The sequence below is a fragment of the Magnolia sinica genome, chromosome 2 (genome assembly GCF_029962835.1).
Source record: "Magnolia sinica isolate HGM2019 chromosome 2, MsV1, whole genome shotgun sequence".
Classification (NCBI taxonomy): domain Eukaryota; kingdom Viridiplantae; phylum Streptophyta; class Magnoliopsida; order Magnoliales; family Magnoliaceae; genus Magnolia; species Magnolia sinica.
Window position 1 is genome coordinate 133,581,002 of NC_080574.1, and position 16,573 is coordinate 133,597,574.

General features: G+C 40.0%; 1 protein-coding gene and 1 pseudogene across 1 annotated transcript; both read left to right on the top strand.

The window, feature by feature from the left end:
* Window positions 1–5,588: 5,588 nt before the first annotated feature.
* LOC131237727 (peroxidase 4-like) lies at window positions 5,589–7,778 on the top strand (annotated as a pseudogene).
* A 6,248-nt stretch (window positions 7,779–14,026) lies between these two features.
* On the top strand, window positions 14,027–15,867 carry LOC131237726 (peroxidase P7-like). The gene is made up of 3 exons (XM_058235672.1): window positions 14,027–14,317; window positions 14,747–14,941; window positions 15,162–15,867. The coding sequence occupies exons 1-3, from the start codon at window positions 14,105–14,107 to the stop codon at window positions 15,705–15,707; spliced, it is 954 nt and encodes a 317-aa protein (XP_058091655.1). The 5' UTR covers window positions 14,027–14,104; the 3' UTR covers window positions 15,708–15,867.
* The last annotated feature ends 706 nt before the right edge of the window (window positions 15,868–16,573 follow it).

Consider the following 16,573-nt stretch of genomic DNA (forward strand, 5'->3'; position numbering starts at 1 on the left):
CGAGGTCTTGTTTGAGGGTTTTCCACGTAAAATCCCTTGTGTTGTGTGGTTTATGCTTTGATTTATTTCATTGCTTTATTATATCTCATAATCCTAGTGTTTTGGGAGGCGAGATTCTAAGATTTTTGTGCAATGCTCCCAATAGCTAAATGAGACAACATGAAAGGTTCAATGTGCAAGGAAAAGATAATTTAGTTAGCAGGTTAAAGATGTTGTTATACGGCTTGAAACAAATGCCCAGGCAGTAGTACAAGCAATTTGATTATTTCATGTTGAGTCATCAGTTTATCATAAGTGAATTCGATCGTTGTGTTTATTTTATAGCACCGAGTGATAAGAAATTCATTATTCTGATGTTGCATATTGATGATATGCTTATTGCCAGCCATAATATGTCTGAAATCAACATATTGAAAACTCAGTTATCTAGGACATTTGAGATGAAAGATCTAAGGGTTGCAAAAAGATTCTTGACATTGATATATACAGAGACAATTAAATGAGCAGTTTATGGTTGTCTCAGGAGGAATATCTTGAGAAAGTCTTAGTTAAGTTTGAAATGAAAAAAACAAAACTGGTTAGCATACCTCATGCTGCTCACTTTCAGCTTTCTTTAGAGTTATGTCATATGTCAGATGAAGAAAAGCGGTATATGTCTCATGTGCCTTACTCGAGCACAGTTGAAAGTCTTATGTATACTGTGGTTTGTAGTAGACCAGATATTTCACATGTGATTGGTGTTATGAGCATATATATATGTAAAACCCCGGCAAGCAATATTGGGAAACAGTGAAATAATTACTTATTACATATGAGGTACAACAAATTACGTCTTGATTTTCAAAAATTATAAGGAGAAACTCGTAGACTATATGAATGCAGATTACATAGGAAATGAGGATAATAGAAGGTTAACTTCTAATACTCATTTGTGTTAGCGGGTTGAGCTATTAGCTGGATGTCGAAACTTTAGTCTGTGGTTGCAGTTTTCATAATCGAAGTTGAATACATGATAGTGACAGTAGTATTCAAGGAAGCAGTTTGGTTGAAAGGATGATGAATGAGTTGAGACTTCAGCAGGAAGTCATGCCTATGCATTGTAATAGCGAGAGCGCAATCAATTTGGCGAAGAACTCGGTGTATCACTCTCAGATTAAACACATTGATATTCGTCATTACTTTATTCGACAAATGCTAGAGAAAGGAGATGTCACTCTGGAGAAGATCCACACAAGTAAGAATCCGACGGACGTACTTACGAAGGTTGTTCCTTTAGAGAAATTTAAGTTTTGCTCGACTTCTTTAGGGTTGAAAAAGAAGAAATGAAGACAGAATGTGCATGAGAAGCGATGATCATGTTATTTTGAAGATGATTATAGATGATGGTAGTAGCTTGGAGTAGTGGAGTTAGATGATTAAAGTCACATTAGAGATTGTTGATCGAGTGCGTTAAATCTTAGTGTAGAAAAAACTCAATTCGGTTCGCCTAATGTCTTTTCGGTTCGATTGAATTGATGATGAATTTTCAGATTACATGCTATCGACTTTTATCTGTTTTCGGTTTGACCAGATGGATGTGATTCGATTTCTGTAAGTTTGATCGAAGGTCCCATTGGTCCGACCGATGGAACGCGTAGGTTTGAATAAGTACGGATTTTATTTCTAATTCCATAGGAGAGTGTGGGCCCATCAGTTCAATCAAGAGAATATGAAAGTTTAAATACAAGTTTTGTTTCTAATTCTATATGGGAGTGTATGAATATCATCCTAATTGTGATTAGGGTTAAGTAGAACAAGTGATTGATAACTTAACACGAATACTCAAAAGTTTTAAAGGGAAATTTTTTTTACAGCAAGCTATTCTATCTCTTGTAATCTTCTTTTGATAATAGTGGATTAACTGTGGCTTTATGTCATATTTTTTTTTTTAATAAAGATTTTCTACTTAAAATCTTTTTCTTGAATTTTTCATTCACTATTTTTTGTTTGATTCGATCTAAGGTTGCTTTCGCATCTAACAGTGACTGACGCTTAAAAATATTTAAAGATGCAACTTATTTCGGCTTCGCCTTCGCCCTTTTATCACGTGTGATGTTGGTGCATATAGAGCGATTTGGAGGAACCGCTTTATGTGTATACTTGGCAAACCTTCGAATGATATTATTTAAATAGGAGGAAGTTAATACTATCCCTGGGGTTTAGGTTTGTGCTAACGGCCCAATAATTCACTGATCGGGACCATCGATATGATGGACCTCACTATCCATGGGCAATGCTCTAAAATTTTTCCTGATGGGAAAATCCTGACCCATCCACTGGTGGTTTGCAAATAGGCCGTTCGACCAAAAGGCCAAAGCTGGGACGATAGGTCCCTATGATTCGTAGCTCACCGTATTAACGATCTAGATCTCTGAACCTTGGGCCTCACTTGAACTAACGCAAACAAATGCATTGTGCATAAATGGACAGTTGGGGTCGACTTGTTAGCATTCGGGAACAAGTCTTGTTGGGCCCCACACCCCAAGAATCAACTAAAGCTGGACGCTTTTTTGTAACGCGTTGGAATTTTCTACCAAGTTGACTTGCTGCTAGAGTATCATCGACCACACAACTATAGAGTTCTGGTATTCACATGGGGTGCGTGAATATATCAATCCAATCCGTACACATCTTGGGCCCACTATGGTGGAGAACAAATAAAAATATTCATATTGATATGATGAAATTAACCATCCAAAGAACAAATATTTGCTCGTTGAAATTGGGTAATTTACTTTTTCCATCTTGCCATCCATCTCATGGATATTAATTGGCTGGTCATGATCTTCTGATCAATGCAATTCTGATTTATGCCCTCATTGACAGAGGACACAATATGAACGACTTGGATTGAAAAAACCGTACATAGACACTAACCAGCCGCAACATGCTGTTCCAATTAGAGGGGATGTTGAGAGAATTAGTTTGTTTGATTGCTTGTTTATTATTATTTCTTTTCCTTTATTTTTATATATAAATGGGAAGACGCTTATTTTTAAACTATTTTTCTAAATTCATATAACATTTTTTTTTTAAATTTAATGTTGACACTAAATTACCTGCCACAACTTGAAATCGAGCATATTACCCATCTATTTTTTAAAGTATAAACTATTCTTAATGTACCACAAAGCTAGGTGGGATACATTTTCGTGATGCTTGTCACAAATTTAAGCTGTTTACCATTTTCGCCATCTATTTTACGGCATGGGTCTAAAATTCAATGAATCCAATGTGCAAATGGATCTTACGGTGGTAAAAAGTGAGTTAGGGGCTTACCATTGTTAAAACTATTAGTGGTCATTTTTATGTTTGCATGTCATTTATAGTCATTTTTAGTCGACGGGATGTAACCACCAAAATTTACACATGATCTAAAATTTCTATATCCCCATGACGATTTGAAGGGCATGCCTTCAATATGCACTTTTACCTACCGTGTGGCCCACTAGAGTTTTAGAATTGGATATTTTTGACCCAAGCCCTAATTTCATACAAGAGAAATAATGGATTACTCGAATTTAATTTCTTAAGCAATATACTGGGCCCATGATCAAGGCAATGATCTCTCAATGAAATTTAATTAACTTGGAGCAAGACATGTGATAACGCGTAATTGTTATCAAATCTTGGTGATTTTCGTGATGCTTATGATAAATCTGACTGTCCACCACCTTTTCCATCTAATTTTAGACTGTGGGCCCAAAATCAAGGCTGATCAAATGCATAAGTGGGTCCCACAGTAAGACAATTTTGAAAGTGACCTTTAACAATCTACTGTTTATTAGTTTATAGCCCACTTGAGCACTTGATCTACCTTAAATCATTCGGTGAGACTTGTGAATAGGATGAATTTCTCTTAAACATCACGATGGGCCCACAATTAAGGAAACCATATGTAGTGACACTCAGGAAGAGTCGCTGGGATGTAACAGATGCATTAATTGTTATCTTGATCTGTAAAATCGCGTTGGGGAACACTTTTGTGATTCTTGGTGTAAATTCAAACTCTTTGTCATTTTCACCGTCTCATTTTAGAGTGTCCGCCCAAAATCGGGCGTGTCAACGTCACCAAGTTTTGTGGGTCACATCATTAGGTATCCGTTATATCTAAACCGTCCGTGCATTTGGAGGGCTTGTTATAAGGCTTGAGACAAAAACTAAAGAAGATTGAAAGATCAAGTGGACCACACTGAAAAAAGCAGTGGGGATTGAACGTCTACCATGGAAAGCCTTTTGATGGTCATAGAAGTTTTGGATCAATATAATATTTGTTTTTCTCTTCATCCAGGTCTGTGTGATCTTATGAACGGATTGGACGGAAAATAAACGTTATAGTGAGCCCTACGAATAGTTTTAACGGTGGGAATCATTCTCCCCACAGATATTTGTGGTGCGGTCCACTTGAGCTTTGGATATGAATTATTTTTTTGAGCCATGCTCTAAAATGATCTCGCCAAATGGACGAACGGTGTGGATATAATAAATACATCATTGTGGGGCCCATATAACTTTGATTTCCTTTCAACCGTTCGTACAGCTCGCAGCTGGAGGAGCGTCAGCGCTCGTCTTCGCACGATACGTACGCACAACACCCAGGTTGGTGTGTGTTGCACACCAGCCAATCCGCTTCGTTTGTTTTGCCTATAGTGTGGCTGAGAATCCAGCGTTTGTCGCGCTAACTGGAGCCCACAAGCTTAGTGGTTTGACGATCGGAACCGTCCATCTTTTGAAGTATATGATGTATACGATTTCCTGTGAAAATTTACGCAGGTCATGATTACTATCTGATGAATAATTTTTCATGGCAGGTATTCAATTCCAAAAATTAAAGTTCATGATCATAAATGAAGTGTGATTACAGGGTGAGAGCTTATTATCTCTGATAGTAATGCGAGTATGGACGCTTCAAATCACAGGACTATCTCAGCGTGTGGGCCCAGTGGATGAACGTTGGATCCTAACTCACCAGAGGCAAAACAAACTCCTGTTAGTCTCACTCGTTTTAAGACCTGGTCAACGGAGATTGCTTATAGGCAGGTATTCTAAAACAGTATACATGGCATATATTAGAACAAATCAAACCGTTCAAATTGTGGGACCCAAATCCGTAGATGCAAAATTAAATTGATTAAACATTACATACCATGCAGCTGATCTGGTTCGAGAGTAAGGATCAGTGAATTAAGGGGTGACTCGGCCTTGTCAGATTGACTCATTTGGGTCAGGTGAGACTTGAACGATATGACCAGATCTGGCCGAGTCCCACCTGATGAACGGCTTTGATGAAAATAAAAACTCCACGGTGGGCCTACATACAAATCTGTGGTTGGTGGGGCCTACTGGTGCATGAGCGGACGAGGCCCAATCTTACTTGGAATTGGAATGAATCAAAGACACGGCAACATTTAGTAGTCAAACGTGTATACTTTTTCATGCTTCTTTCTAATTGCTTTTGACATTTTCATCATCTATTGGATGTTCTCTCTATAAAACTCCAAACAGCCTCTCGTCTTCAAACAACTCCTAAACACTTCAAGCTCTTCCTTTGTGTGATCTTTTGTAAGCTTTCTTCATTTTTTTAATCTGATCATGGCCCACTCAACCTTCCATCTGGCCCTTCTCATCATTACCATCACCATATCATCATCCACTGTCTCATCACAGCTCTCAGTCTCCTTCTATGCCAATACATGCCCATCTGTGTTCGAAACCGTCCGGACCGCCATGCGGTCCGCCATCAACCGAGAGGCCCGAATGGGGGCGTCCATCATACGTCTCTTCTTCCATGATTGCTTTGTTAATGTGAGTACTTGCACCACCCACCTGGTAGCACGTGCACCACATTTGTAAACGCTCTACAAATGCCAAAGAGGCACACATATCATGTGACAGTAGGAGGTCCTATAGTATATCTGTGAGCCCTAAAAAAAAGAAGTCCAGGCCACTTATTGAGATGGGTCATCTGTATATGTTGGATGTGAGCCATCAGTTCTCATTTTTCTAACTATTATACATATGTGGCTCGCCCGTTGATTGGACTGGTCTAGTGCTTTTAAGCTATTGCACATTTTATATCTTGCCTGTTGAATGAAAAATTCAAAATTTATGCAATTTATCACATTTATATTTGTGAACCGCTTGCGTTTGGTATATGTAGATGTATATCATTAAGAAATATTTCTAATCTTTCCATTCATATATTCTCACCTAATGAAGTTTTATGATTGAAGGGTTGTGATGGAGGTGTTCTTCTCGACGATGCTGGATCATTTGTTGGCGAGAAGACTTCGCTGGCTAATAACAATTCCGCACGAGGATTTGAGGTGATCGATGACATAAAGAGGCAAGTGGACATAGCCTGTGGCAGAAGTGTGGTATCTTGTGCAGACATCCTAGCCATTGCTGCCCATGATTCCGTTGTCGAAGTGAGTATGATCATCCTGTCATTGTACCAGTGAACATGCATGCATGCTGTATAGGCCATTAAACCAGCCGTTATATATATATATATATATATATATATATATATATATATAAAACAACAGTTACAACAGGTAACACGGTTACATATAACAGTCTGAAGGCAAATTAGGACAAAATCTACAAGATTAGTGAGATCACATACTGCCTGAAGGACAGCTAACTTATCGTACGGTATATTTCTTAACAACTTGCTACTTGTGTAGAACATCTGTACCGTGCAAATGGTAGGCTCCTCCACGAAGATCATTTGTCTCAAAAATCAGGCATATCTGCTGATTAGGTGGGCCACATAGACTGTCGGTTTTCCATCCGCTCCAGTGGTGTGGCCCATCTGATGAGTGGACCTGCTTGATTTTGGTGCTAGTTGAGGGCCTGCCGTTTCTGTGGTATGGATTTCCTGCACAAGTATCGTGTCAGCAGGAAGTATCTGGCTGCACATTGACCATCCAACATGGGAACCATCATATCAACGGCTTGGATCACTGAATGCATGTGTACTTCATAATGCAAAAACTAAATTCTTCTATTAATTATGTCACAGCTTGGTGGGCCATCTTACTCAGTTCCAGTAGGGAGAAGAGATGCAAGAACAGCAAATGGAGCTAGTACTGACCTTCCTGGCCCTGATGAACCCTCATTTCAATCATTGACAAATTTGAACGGAAGGGATTTAGTTCTCGGGAGATGGTTGCCTTATCAGGGGCCCACACAGTGGGCCAGGCCAGGTGTGTCACGTTTAGGGGCCGGATCTACAATGACGCCAACATCGATCCTGCATTTGCAGCCACTCGTTGCACCACTTGTCCCACCACCGGTGGCGATGACGATTTGGCCCCACTGGACCCACAAAGCCCAAACCGATTCGGCAACAACTATTTCCAAGCGTTGATCAACAGGCGAGGCCTCCTCCGCTCTGATCAAGTTCTGTTCAACAGTGGATCCACTGACTCCACAGTCACATTGTACAGCGACAATGCCGACGCTTTCTCGACGGATTTTGCAAATGCCATGTTCAAGATGGGGAATTTGGGCCCACTTACTGGGGCCGAAGGCGAGGTTCGAGTTAATTGTAGGAGGGTTAACTAGAATGAGATATCTAATTATCTACTTAAGGCTCTTGTTTTATTTATTTATATGGATTGTGGCCAAAATTGTACCATGTATGTGGTTTGAACAGTTGTGTTCGGATTTTTTTAGTTTTGTTGTTTAAGGAAATTAGGGTTATGGGGCTCCCTCCCTCTCACTTTCTCTTACTTTTAAACTATTTATTATAGATATGGTTGTCCATGTCACAACCTAAAGACGAAATTGCTAAATATGCTACACCACATTAAAACTCTCTTAAGCTAAAGCTGATATGGAGCATGCTGAGCTTGAATACAATGTCATTCAAACTAGACTTTGTAAAAACTTTTGTGAAAATATCATTTGATTGTCTAATGACTATTAGATGAGATACAAAATAACACTAATTAGTAGCTTTTCATGAATGAGATTGTTTGGCTTGAAAATCCATTGTGTGAACCCGTGTATAGTGCCGAGCATGCTAGATTCTTTTGCAGCTCACTCCGATCTGAATGGCCCCAAAGCCAAGATAGGCACAGGGATTAAGCAGTTGTTTATGGCTGAGAACTTGGGTAGTTTGGCTGTCAATTCAGCCACTCGTGTGCGCATTCAAGTGATTTGCGAGGCGAATGGTCTCTCTGTCTAACAAGTTCTTTATGCCTGTTAGACGAAAGTGTTTTTTCTCTTCGTGAAAGTAGAGAAAATGTAATTAATATAAAATGTGAATCGACAAACTTGCAATAGATAATTCCTCGCATTTTAGTGTCTACAACATAGATGGTGAGGGCCTATAACTAAGTCTGGTCCAACAAAAAGGTCCTAGGAAGTTTTTAATGGCGCGCATTCAGTCACCACTGTTTCTAATGGTATGATCCACTTAAAGTTTGGATCTATACTTTTGGGCTCATGCTCCAGAACAAGCCGAAAAAATGGATGAACAATTTAGATATAGAATACACATAAAGGTGGGCCCCATTCTATCATCTAATCAGCTCTTCATTTGATAAATGCACTAGAATGATTCTAAAAAGTATAGGATGTTAATGTTTTTCATAATAAAATTATTTTAAAGTAATGATAATAAAATTATTAACTTTCATTTCTTTTTTAAAAGTGAGAGAATGAAAGTTTAGTTAGATGAAGTAGATAAAGATTCTCCCTTTTAGAAAATCTAATGTTTGAATCACATTGGCACACTATTGATGTAAGAGAAGATAATTAACAAAATGAAAAGGTAGAAAAAAAAATAAAGACAAGAGGTATAGAAATTTACATGGTTCAATAATATACCTACTTCACGTGGCAATGACAAAAAAAAAAATTCTTCATTAAAATAAGAGATAGAAATAGAAATACAAGATTAACTTCTCTCTCACTTTTCTACTGTTTAAGAACTTTCCACCAAACAATATACTAGAAAAATGATGAATGAAATAATTCTCTACGTGAATCCCATTTATATAAACCACAGAATGAGAGAGCATATAGAAAGAGTTAGGAAGACTAGGCTTCATGGATGTGTATGGATGTTTGTACCCAAGAGGGATAGATGGTGTCTCCTACTTGGATACACCATACATCCCACCGACTTAACAACAGCTAGAATGGTTGCACCATCTACATGTGGTTCGGTGTCTCGGGGCCCATATGAACACAAATCTTCTCTCCAAACTTTTCAATTTTTCTCCCAAATCTTCTACTACTTTTGTTTTTAGCCCTTAAAGTAGGTATTTGATATTTCATAAGATATTGTAATAGAAACCAAGGGTTTTGACATGTCTACATAAATTATATACATAAACAAGGAAGTTGAAAATGTACGTGATAAAAGTGTGTTCACAGTGCAGTTTTTTTATTTTGTAGGCTGAACCCTATCTTTTTTTAGCTCCATATCTTTGAAGTGAATTTGTTGTAACCCTCTTACAAGTCATTTTAATTATCAGTAAGATGCAAATATTATCTTAATTAAAAGATAATTACACTATAATGTGCCTTAAAATATTTTTAAATACAATTTATTTTTCACCTCTTATTCACGCCTTAACTCTTATAATGTCCTTATGAACGGTTTAAATGTGCCACATTGTGGCATGTGGAGTGTTGTGGAGGAGCTGCCTTATACATTCGCGTGGGCTATCCAAACCTTGGAATTAGGGCTGTCAACGGGCCAGGCCTAGGGTCTTGGTCTAAGTTTTAAACTGTTTTGGGCTGAGCTGTTCCGGTGGGCTGGGCTTATTCAAAAATAAAAATTTTCAAGCCCAAGCCCAGCCCATTGACATCCCAAAGTGACGCGCTACTTGGAATTGTATTATTCTAAAGCTGAGGAAGTGAACACTATCCTTAAGTTTTAGGTTTCTTGCTAATGGCCCAATAGTTCATTGATCCAGACCGCTGCTATAATGGACCTTATTGTCTTTGTACAATGCTCCAAATTTCACGATGGGACAATCATAACCCTTGGATTGGTGGCCTGCAAACGATGAAGAAAGGAACCTTAGGCCCCATTTGAACTAATGAAAACAAATGAACTGTGCATGGGTGGACGTTTGGTGGTGACTCCTTGGGTGTGGATTGGGTACTAACCTCACTTGGACCTAGCTAGAGACGGATAGTCCTGTTAGGTGCTCTTTGGGGCCCACACTGATGCTTGTGTTTTATCCATGATGTCTATCCATTTTGACAAATTGTTTTGGGTGATGAGTTCAAAAATAATGCAGATCAAATACTTAAGTGGACCATACCATAGGAAACAATGAAGATTAAATGCCTGTAGCATAAAACGCCTTTTAGGGGCCTTGGAAGTTTTGGATTATTAAGTTGATAATTATGTTTTTCCTTCATCCATGTTTATGTGTCGGATAGTAAATAAACATTAAGGTGGGCCCTAGGAAGGTTTCATTGGTAGAGGTCATTGTCACCACTACTTGTGGTGTGGTCCAATCGAGCTATCGACGTGCCTTCTTTTTTAGCTCATTCCATAGAATTGATGACGGATTGGATAAAACAATTAGATCACGGTGGGCCCACAGAGTTCCTGAGAGGACTGTCCATCTATAGCTAGGTTCGGGTGAGACACAGATTAGCTATTAATAGGGGTGTACACGAATTGAGCTACTTGGCTCAAAAAAGCTCGATGTGAAGCGGAGTTCGATCCAAGTCGAGCTAGTTTTTAAAGTTCGAAACTAAGTTCGAGTTGACCTGAGCTCAACTCAACTCGGTTCAATATATAGCTCCAACTCGGCTTGACTCGGTCAGGTGGTATAAAAAGAAAAAAGAAAAAAAAACCCTAAATCACTTTACTATTTCCCTTTTGTTTAGGAAAGAAAAACCTACCTGCCTGACCAGCGACTCTAGTCTCTCTCTCTCTCTCTCTCTCTCTCTCTCTCTCTCTCTCTGCTCGACTAGCGACCCTACGACCCTTCGTCGTCACCCTGCTTGACTGCCTGTCCATCACCTTGCGCTGTCCAATCTCCAGTGGTCCTTGCCTGGCCCTCTGCTCTGCTACTCACCCTCCTTCTGCCCTGATTGGCCGTCTGGCCCATCTGTTGCTCGCTTACTTGCCCTCCTCCTGCCCTGCCCGGCCGTCCGCAGCTTGCTGCTCGCCCTCCTCTTGTCACCACTTGCTAGTTCGGTTGTCGCCTGCCCTACCCACCGGTAAGCACTCGACTTGAACTCGAAATCGGCTCGAAAGCTCAAGCTCAAATTCGGTTTGAACTAGTTCATTCTGTCGACCGAGCCAAGTTGAGCTGGACATGATGGCTCGGTCACCGAGCTGAGCCAAACATGAGCTGGGTGTGTCTGCTAACCGAGCCGAGTCGAGCTGAGGCTAGCTCGACTCAGTTTGACTCGGTGTACACTGCTTGCTACTAATTGGTTGAGTAGTGAGACTCACTACTGAAGTGACATCACTAAGTTTTGTGGGCCCATCATGATGCATATGTTGTTTCCACACCGCTCATCCACTTGGAGAGATCATTTTAGGGCATGAATCAGAGAATTAGTCAAATTCAAAGCTCAACCATAAAAAACTACACCCACCATTGGAAGCTTCTAGGGCCACATAAGTTTTCAATCAAGTTGATATATGTGTTTTCCCTTAGTTCGTCTGTATTAACTTATAAACAGGTTAGCTCTCAAATAAATGTCATGGTGGACCCTAGGAAGGTTTATATCTACCTCATTTTTATGCTCATGCCTTAAAATGATCTCTCCAAATGGATATACAGTGTGGTGCAACACATATCATAATGGGCACATGGAACTTGGTGACGTGACTTCATTCACCAGTCTTGCTACTCAAACCTGACGCGGATTAGCTACTGACAGTTTGGTTAGCCAGACTGGCTACTAAAGTGACGTCACCAAGTCATGTGGGCCACATTAGATGTATGTGTTGTATCCACACCGTCCATCCATTTTGAGATATCATTTCAGGGTATGAACCAAAGAATGAGGCAGATAAAAGTCTGTAGTGGACTCCACCATAGAAAACAGTGGGAAGAGGAATTCCCACCGTTGAAACTATCCTAAGGCCCACCATGATATTTATTTGAAATCCAACATGTTCAAAAGTTAAAAAAGACATGAAAGAAGGGAAAAGACAAATATGGACTTAATCGAAAACTTTTGTGGCCTTTAAAAGTTTTTAACGGTGGGTATCACTGTACCACTGTTTTCTGTGCTGGGGTCTACTGGAACTTTGGATTTAACTCATTCTTTGGATCTTGCCCTAAAATGATCTCTCCAAATGGATGGACTGCGTGGATACAAAACATACATCATGGTGGGGCCCATGGGACTTGGTGACATCACTTCGGTAGCGAGTCTCGCTACTCAACCGGTCAGTAGCTAATCCGCCGCGGATTAGATACTTACAGTAGCCGAATGGCTACCGAAGTGATGTCACCAAGCTCAGCGGACCTTAACATGATGCATGTGTTGTATCCATATGGTCCATTCATTTGGAGAGATCGGTTTATAACATGAGAAAAAGAATGAAATAGATCTAAAGTTCAAGTGGACCCTACCATAGAAAACAATGGGGGCACTGACATCCACCTTAATTTTTTACAGGACCCACCATGATGATATATATATATATATATATATATATATATATATATATATATATATATATATATATATATATATATATATATATATTTTCACTTCATCTATCTCTATGTTAGCTTATGAATAGGTTGGATTTCAAAAATACATCATGTTGGCCCTATAAATGTTTCAACAGTGGGTGTCACTGTTCCCACGGTTTTCTGTAGTGGGTCTACTTGAAGTTTAGATCTATCTCCTTCTTTTTCTCATGCCGTAAAACAATCTCTACAAATGGTTGGACGGTAGGGATAAAACACACGCATCACGGTGGGGTCCACATAGTTTGGTGACGTCACTTCAGTATCCATTTAGCCACTGACCTTGTCGGTATCTAATCTGCGTCCCTCAAACCTATCATCAAACCTATCAGTAGCTAATCCGCGTCCGTCCTGGTGGGTGGAGGTAGTTCCCAGTCCGCGTCCGACTCCCTGGCGATATGAGGTAAGTCTTGTTGGGAGTTGGGACCACGTTCCCAAAATCAACCAAAGCTAGCTGGAGGCTTGCATGCAACGCGTTGGTATTTTTGATCAAGTTGACTTCGTCTGGAAGCATCCTAACCTTTTTCCACTTGAGTGTTTCGTTTTTAGTTACTGTGTCTGCAGTCTACTTGCATTCTATGAGGAATTGTTTAATGCTCTGGCAGAGTATCATCGACGATACGCATGCGGAATTCTTCTATTCACATGGGATGCACGTATATATCAACCTAATCCGTACACTTCTTTGGCCCACTATAGGTGGAGAACAGTGAAAAATATTCGTGTTGATATAACTCAACACATCGAAATTAACTATCCAAATAATAAATATTCTTGTAAATCTCATGGAAATTGATTGTATGGTTGTGATGTTCTAATCGGCTCATTTTTGTTTTTTGCCCCATTTTATAAGTGAAATCCACTCAGTCCATCAGGTGAAAACCCTTATCTTGACCGTTCATAAAAAAAAATAAAAAAAATCAACCCAACAGAAAAGTCGGATGGGCCACACTAACGGGAACAATATAACATTATGACTCGATTGAGTTTTAGATGAGGTTGATTTTTTTTTTTTAATATATTACCTCGTCCTTATGAGTGGGTTTGATGCAAATAACACTCCACGGTGGGCCCCACATACAAACGTATGATTGGTGGAGCCCACTGGCGCTGAAGCGGACGAGGCCCAATTCAACTTGGGAATGTGAACGAATCAAAGAGCTGGCTTTAATAATCAAACGTGTTTACGTTTTTGGTCTCTCTCTTTAATTGTTTTTGACATTTTCATCATCCTTTAGATGTTCCCTCTCTCTATAAAAACTTCAAAACCTTCTCCTTGATCTCTTCAAACATACTCCAAAACACCTCAAGATTTTCCCTTGTGTGATCTTTTCTAAGCTTTCTTCATTTTTTTTGAACTGATCATGGCCCACTCAACCCTCTATCTGGCCCTTCTCATCATCACAATCACCATATCATCATCCCCCGTCTCATCACAACTCTCAGTCTCCTTCTATGCCAATACATGCCCTTCTGTGTTCGACACAGTCCGGACCGCCATGCGGTCCGCCATCAATCGAGAGGCCCGCATGGGGGCATCCATCATACGTCTCTTCTTCCATGATTGCTTTGTTAACGTGAGTACTTACACCACGCATTAGTAGCACGTGCACCATATTTGCAAACGCTCTACACATGCCAAAGTGGCACACATGTGTGATAGTAGGTGGCCCTGTGGTATATGTGTGAGCCCCGAAGAAAAAAAAAAGTCGATCCCACTCCACTTTTTGAGATGGGTTATCCGCATTGAATGTGAGCCATCAGTTATCTATCATTTTCGCAAACCATTGTACATATGTGGCCCATTAGATGATTGGACTGGTCTAGTTTTCTGGCTATTGCACATTGTCTATCCTGCCTGCTGGATGAAAAATCTAAATGTTATACATCATGCCACTTTCACACTTTTAGACCACTTGCGTTTGGTGTATGCAGATGGACATCATTAAGAAACATTCCTAATCTATCCATCCATCCATCCATCTCATGAGATCTTATGATTGTAGGGTTGTGATGGAGGCATTCTTCTTGACAATACTGGATCATTCATTGGTGAAAAGACTTCACCCGCTAATAACAATTCAGCACGAGGATATGAGGTGATCGATAACATAAAGATGCAAGTGGACAGAGCTTGTGGTAGAAGTGTGGTATCTTGTGCAGACATCCTAGCCATTGCCGCCCGCGATTCAGTAGTTGAAGTGAGTATGATCATCCGGTCATTGTATACCAATGAACATGCATACATGCGTCGTATCGGCCATTAAACTGTTATAACAGTTTAATGGCAGGAGGGTGTGGCTGCACCTAGTATTCAGCGCATTGACCATCCAACATGGGAACCATTGTATCAACGGCTTGGATCACTGAATGCATGTGTACTTACTAATGAAAAACTAAATTCTTCTATTCATGTCACAGCTTGGTGGGCCATCTTACCCAGTTCCAGTAGGGAGAAGAGATTCAAGAACAGCAAACGGAGCTAGTACTGACCTTCCTGGCCCTGATGAGACCCTCATTTCAATCATTGACAAATTTAGACGGAAGGGATTTAGTCCTCGAGAGATGGTTGCCTTATCAGGGGCCCACACGGTGGGCCAGGCCAGGTGTGTCACGTTTAGGGGCCGGATCTACAATGACGCCAACATCGATCCTGCATTTGCAGCCACTCGTCGCACCACTTGTCCCACCACTGGCGGCGATGACAATTTGGCCCCACTGGACCCACAAAGCCCAAACCGATTCGGCAACAACTATTTCCAAGCATTGATCAATAGGCGAGGCCTCCTCCGTTCCGATCAAGTTCTGTTCAACGGTGGATCCACTGATTCCGTGGTCACATTGTACAGCGATAACGCCGACACTTTCTCGACGGATTTTGCCAGTGCCATGGTCAAGATGGGGAATTTGGGCCCACCGACTGGGTCCCAAAGCGAAGTTCGAGTTAATTGTAGGAGTGTTAATTAACTAGAATGAGATATCTAATTATCTATTTAAGGCTCTTGTTTTATTTAGTTATATGGATTGTGGCCAAAATCGTACCATGTATGTGGTTTGAACAGTTGTGTTTGGATTTTGTAGTTTTGTTGTTTAAGCAAATTAGGGCTATGGGGCTCCCTCCCTCTCACTTTCTCTTACTTCTAAACTATTTATTATAGATATGGTTGTCCATATCACCACCTAAAGACGAAATTGCTAAATATGCTACACCACATTAAAACTCTCTTAAGCTAAAGCTGATATCGAGCATGCTTACAATGTCATCCAAACAAGACTTTGTAACACCTTTTGTGAAAATATCATTCAATTGATCACTATTATGTGAAAATATCATTCAATTTATCACTATTAGACCCAATATAAAATAATACTATTTCTTAGCTTTTCATGGAATGAAATTGTTTGGCTCAAAATTCGGTTGTGTGTATGTATTTATAGTGTTGGTCTTGCCAGAGCCTTTTATAGCTCGGTCCAATGCGAAGTCCATGGCCCCAAGTGTTAAGATAGGCAGAGGGATCGAGAAATTTCCTATGACTAAGAACTGAAGTAGTTTGGCTGTCTATTCAGTCACTCGTGTGCGTAATAGAGTGATTTACAAAGTGAATGGTCTGTCCTTTTAAACAGTTTATTTTGCCTATTAACCGTAGGGATTTTTTCTCAGCGTGATAGTAGAAATAATCTAGTTAGTATAACACGTGAGTTCAAAGAACTCAATTATGTTGACAAAATGAGAAAGAACTTACAATAGATAATTCCTTGCAACCAAGCATCCGTGGCATAGATGGCAATGGCCTATAACTAAGTCTAGTCCAACAAAAGGTCCTCGGAAGTTT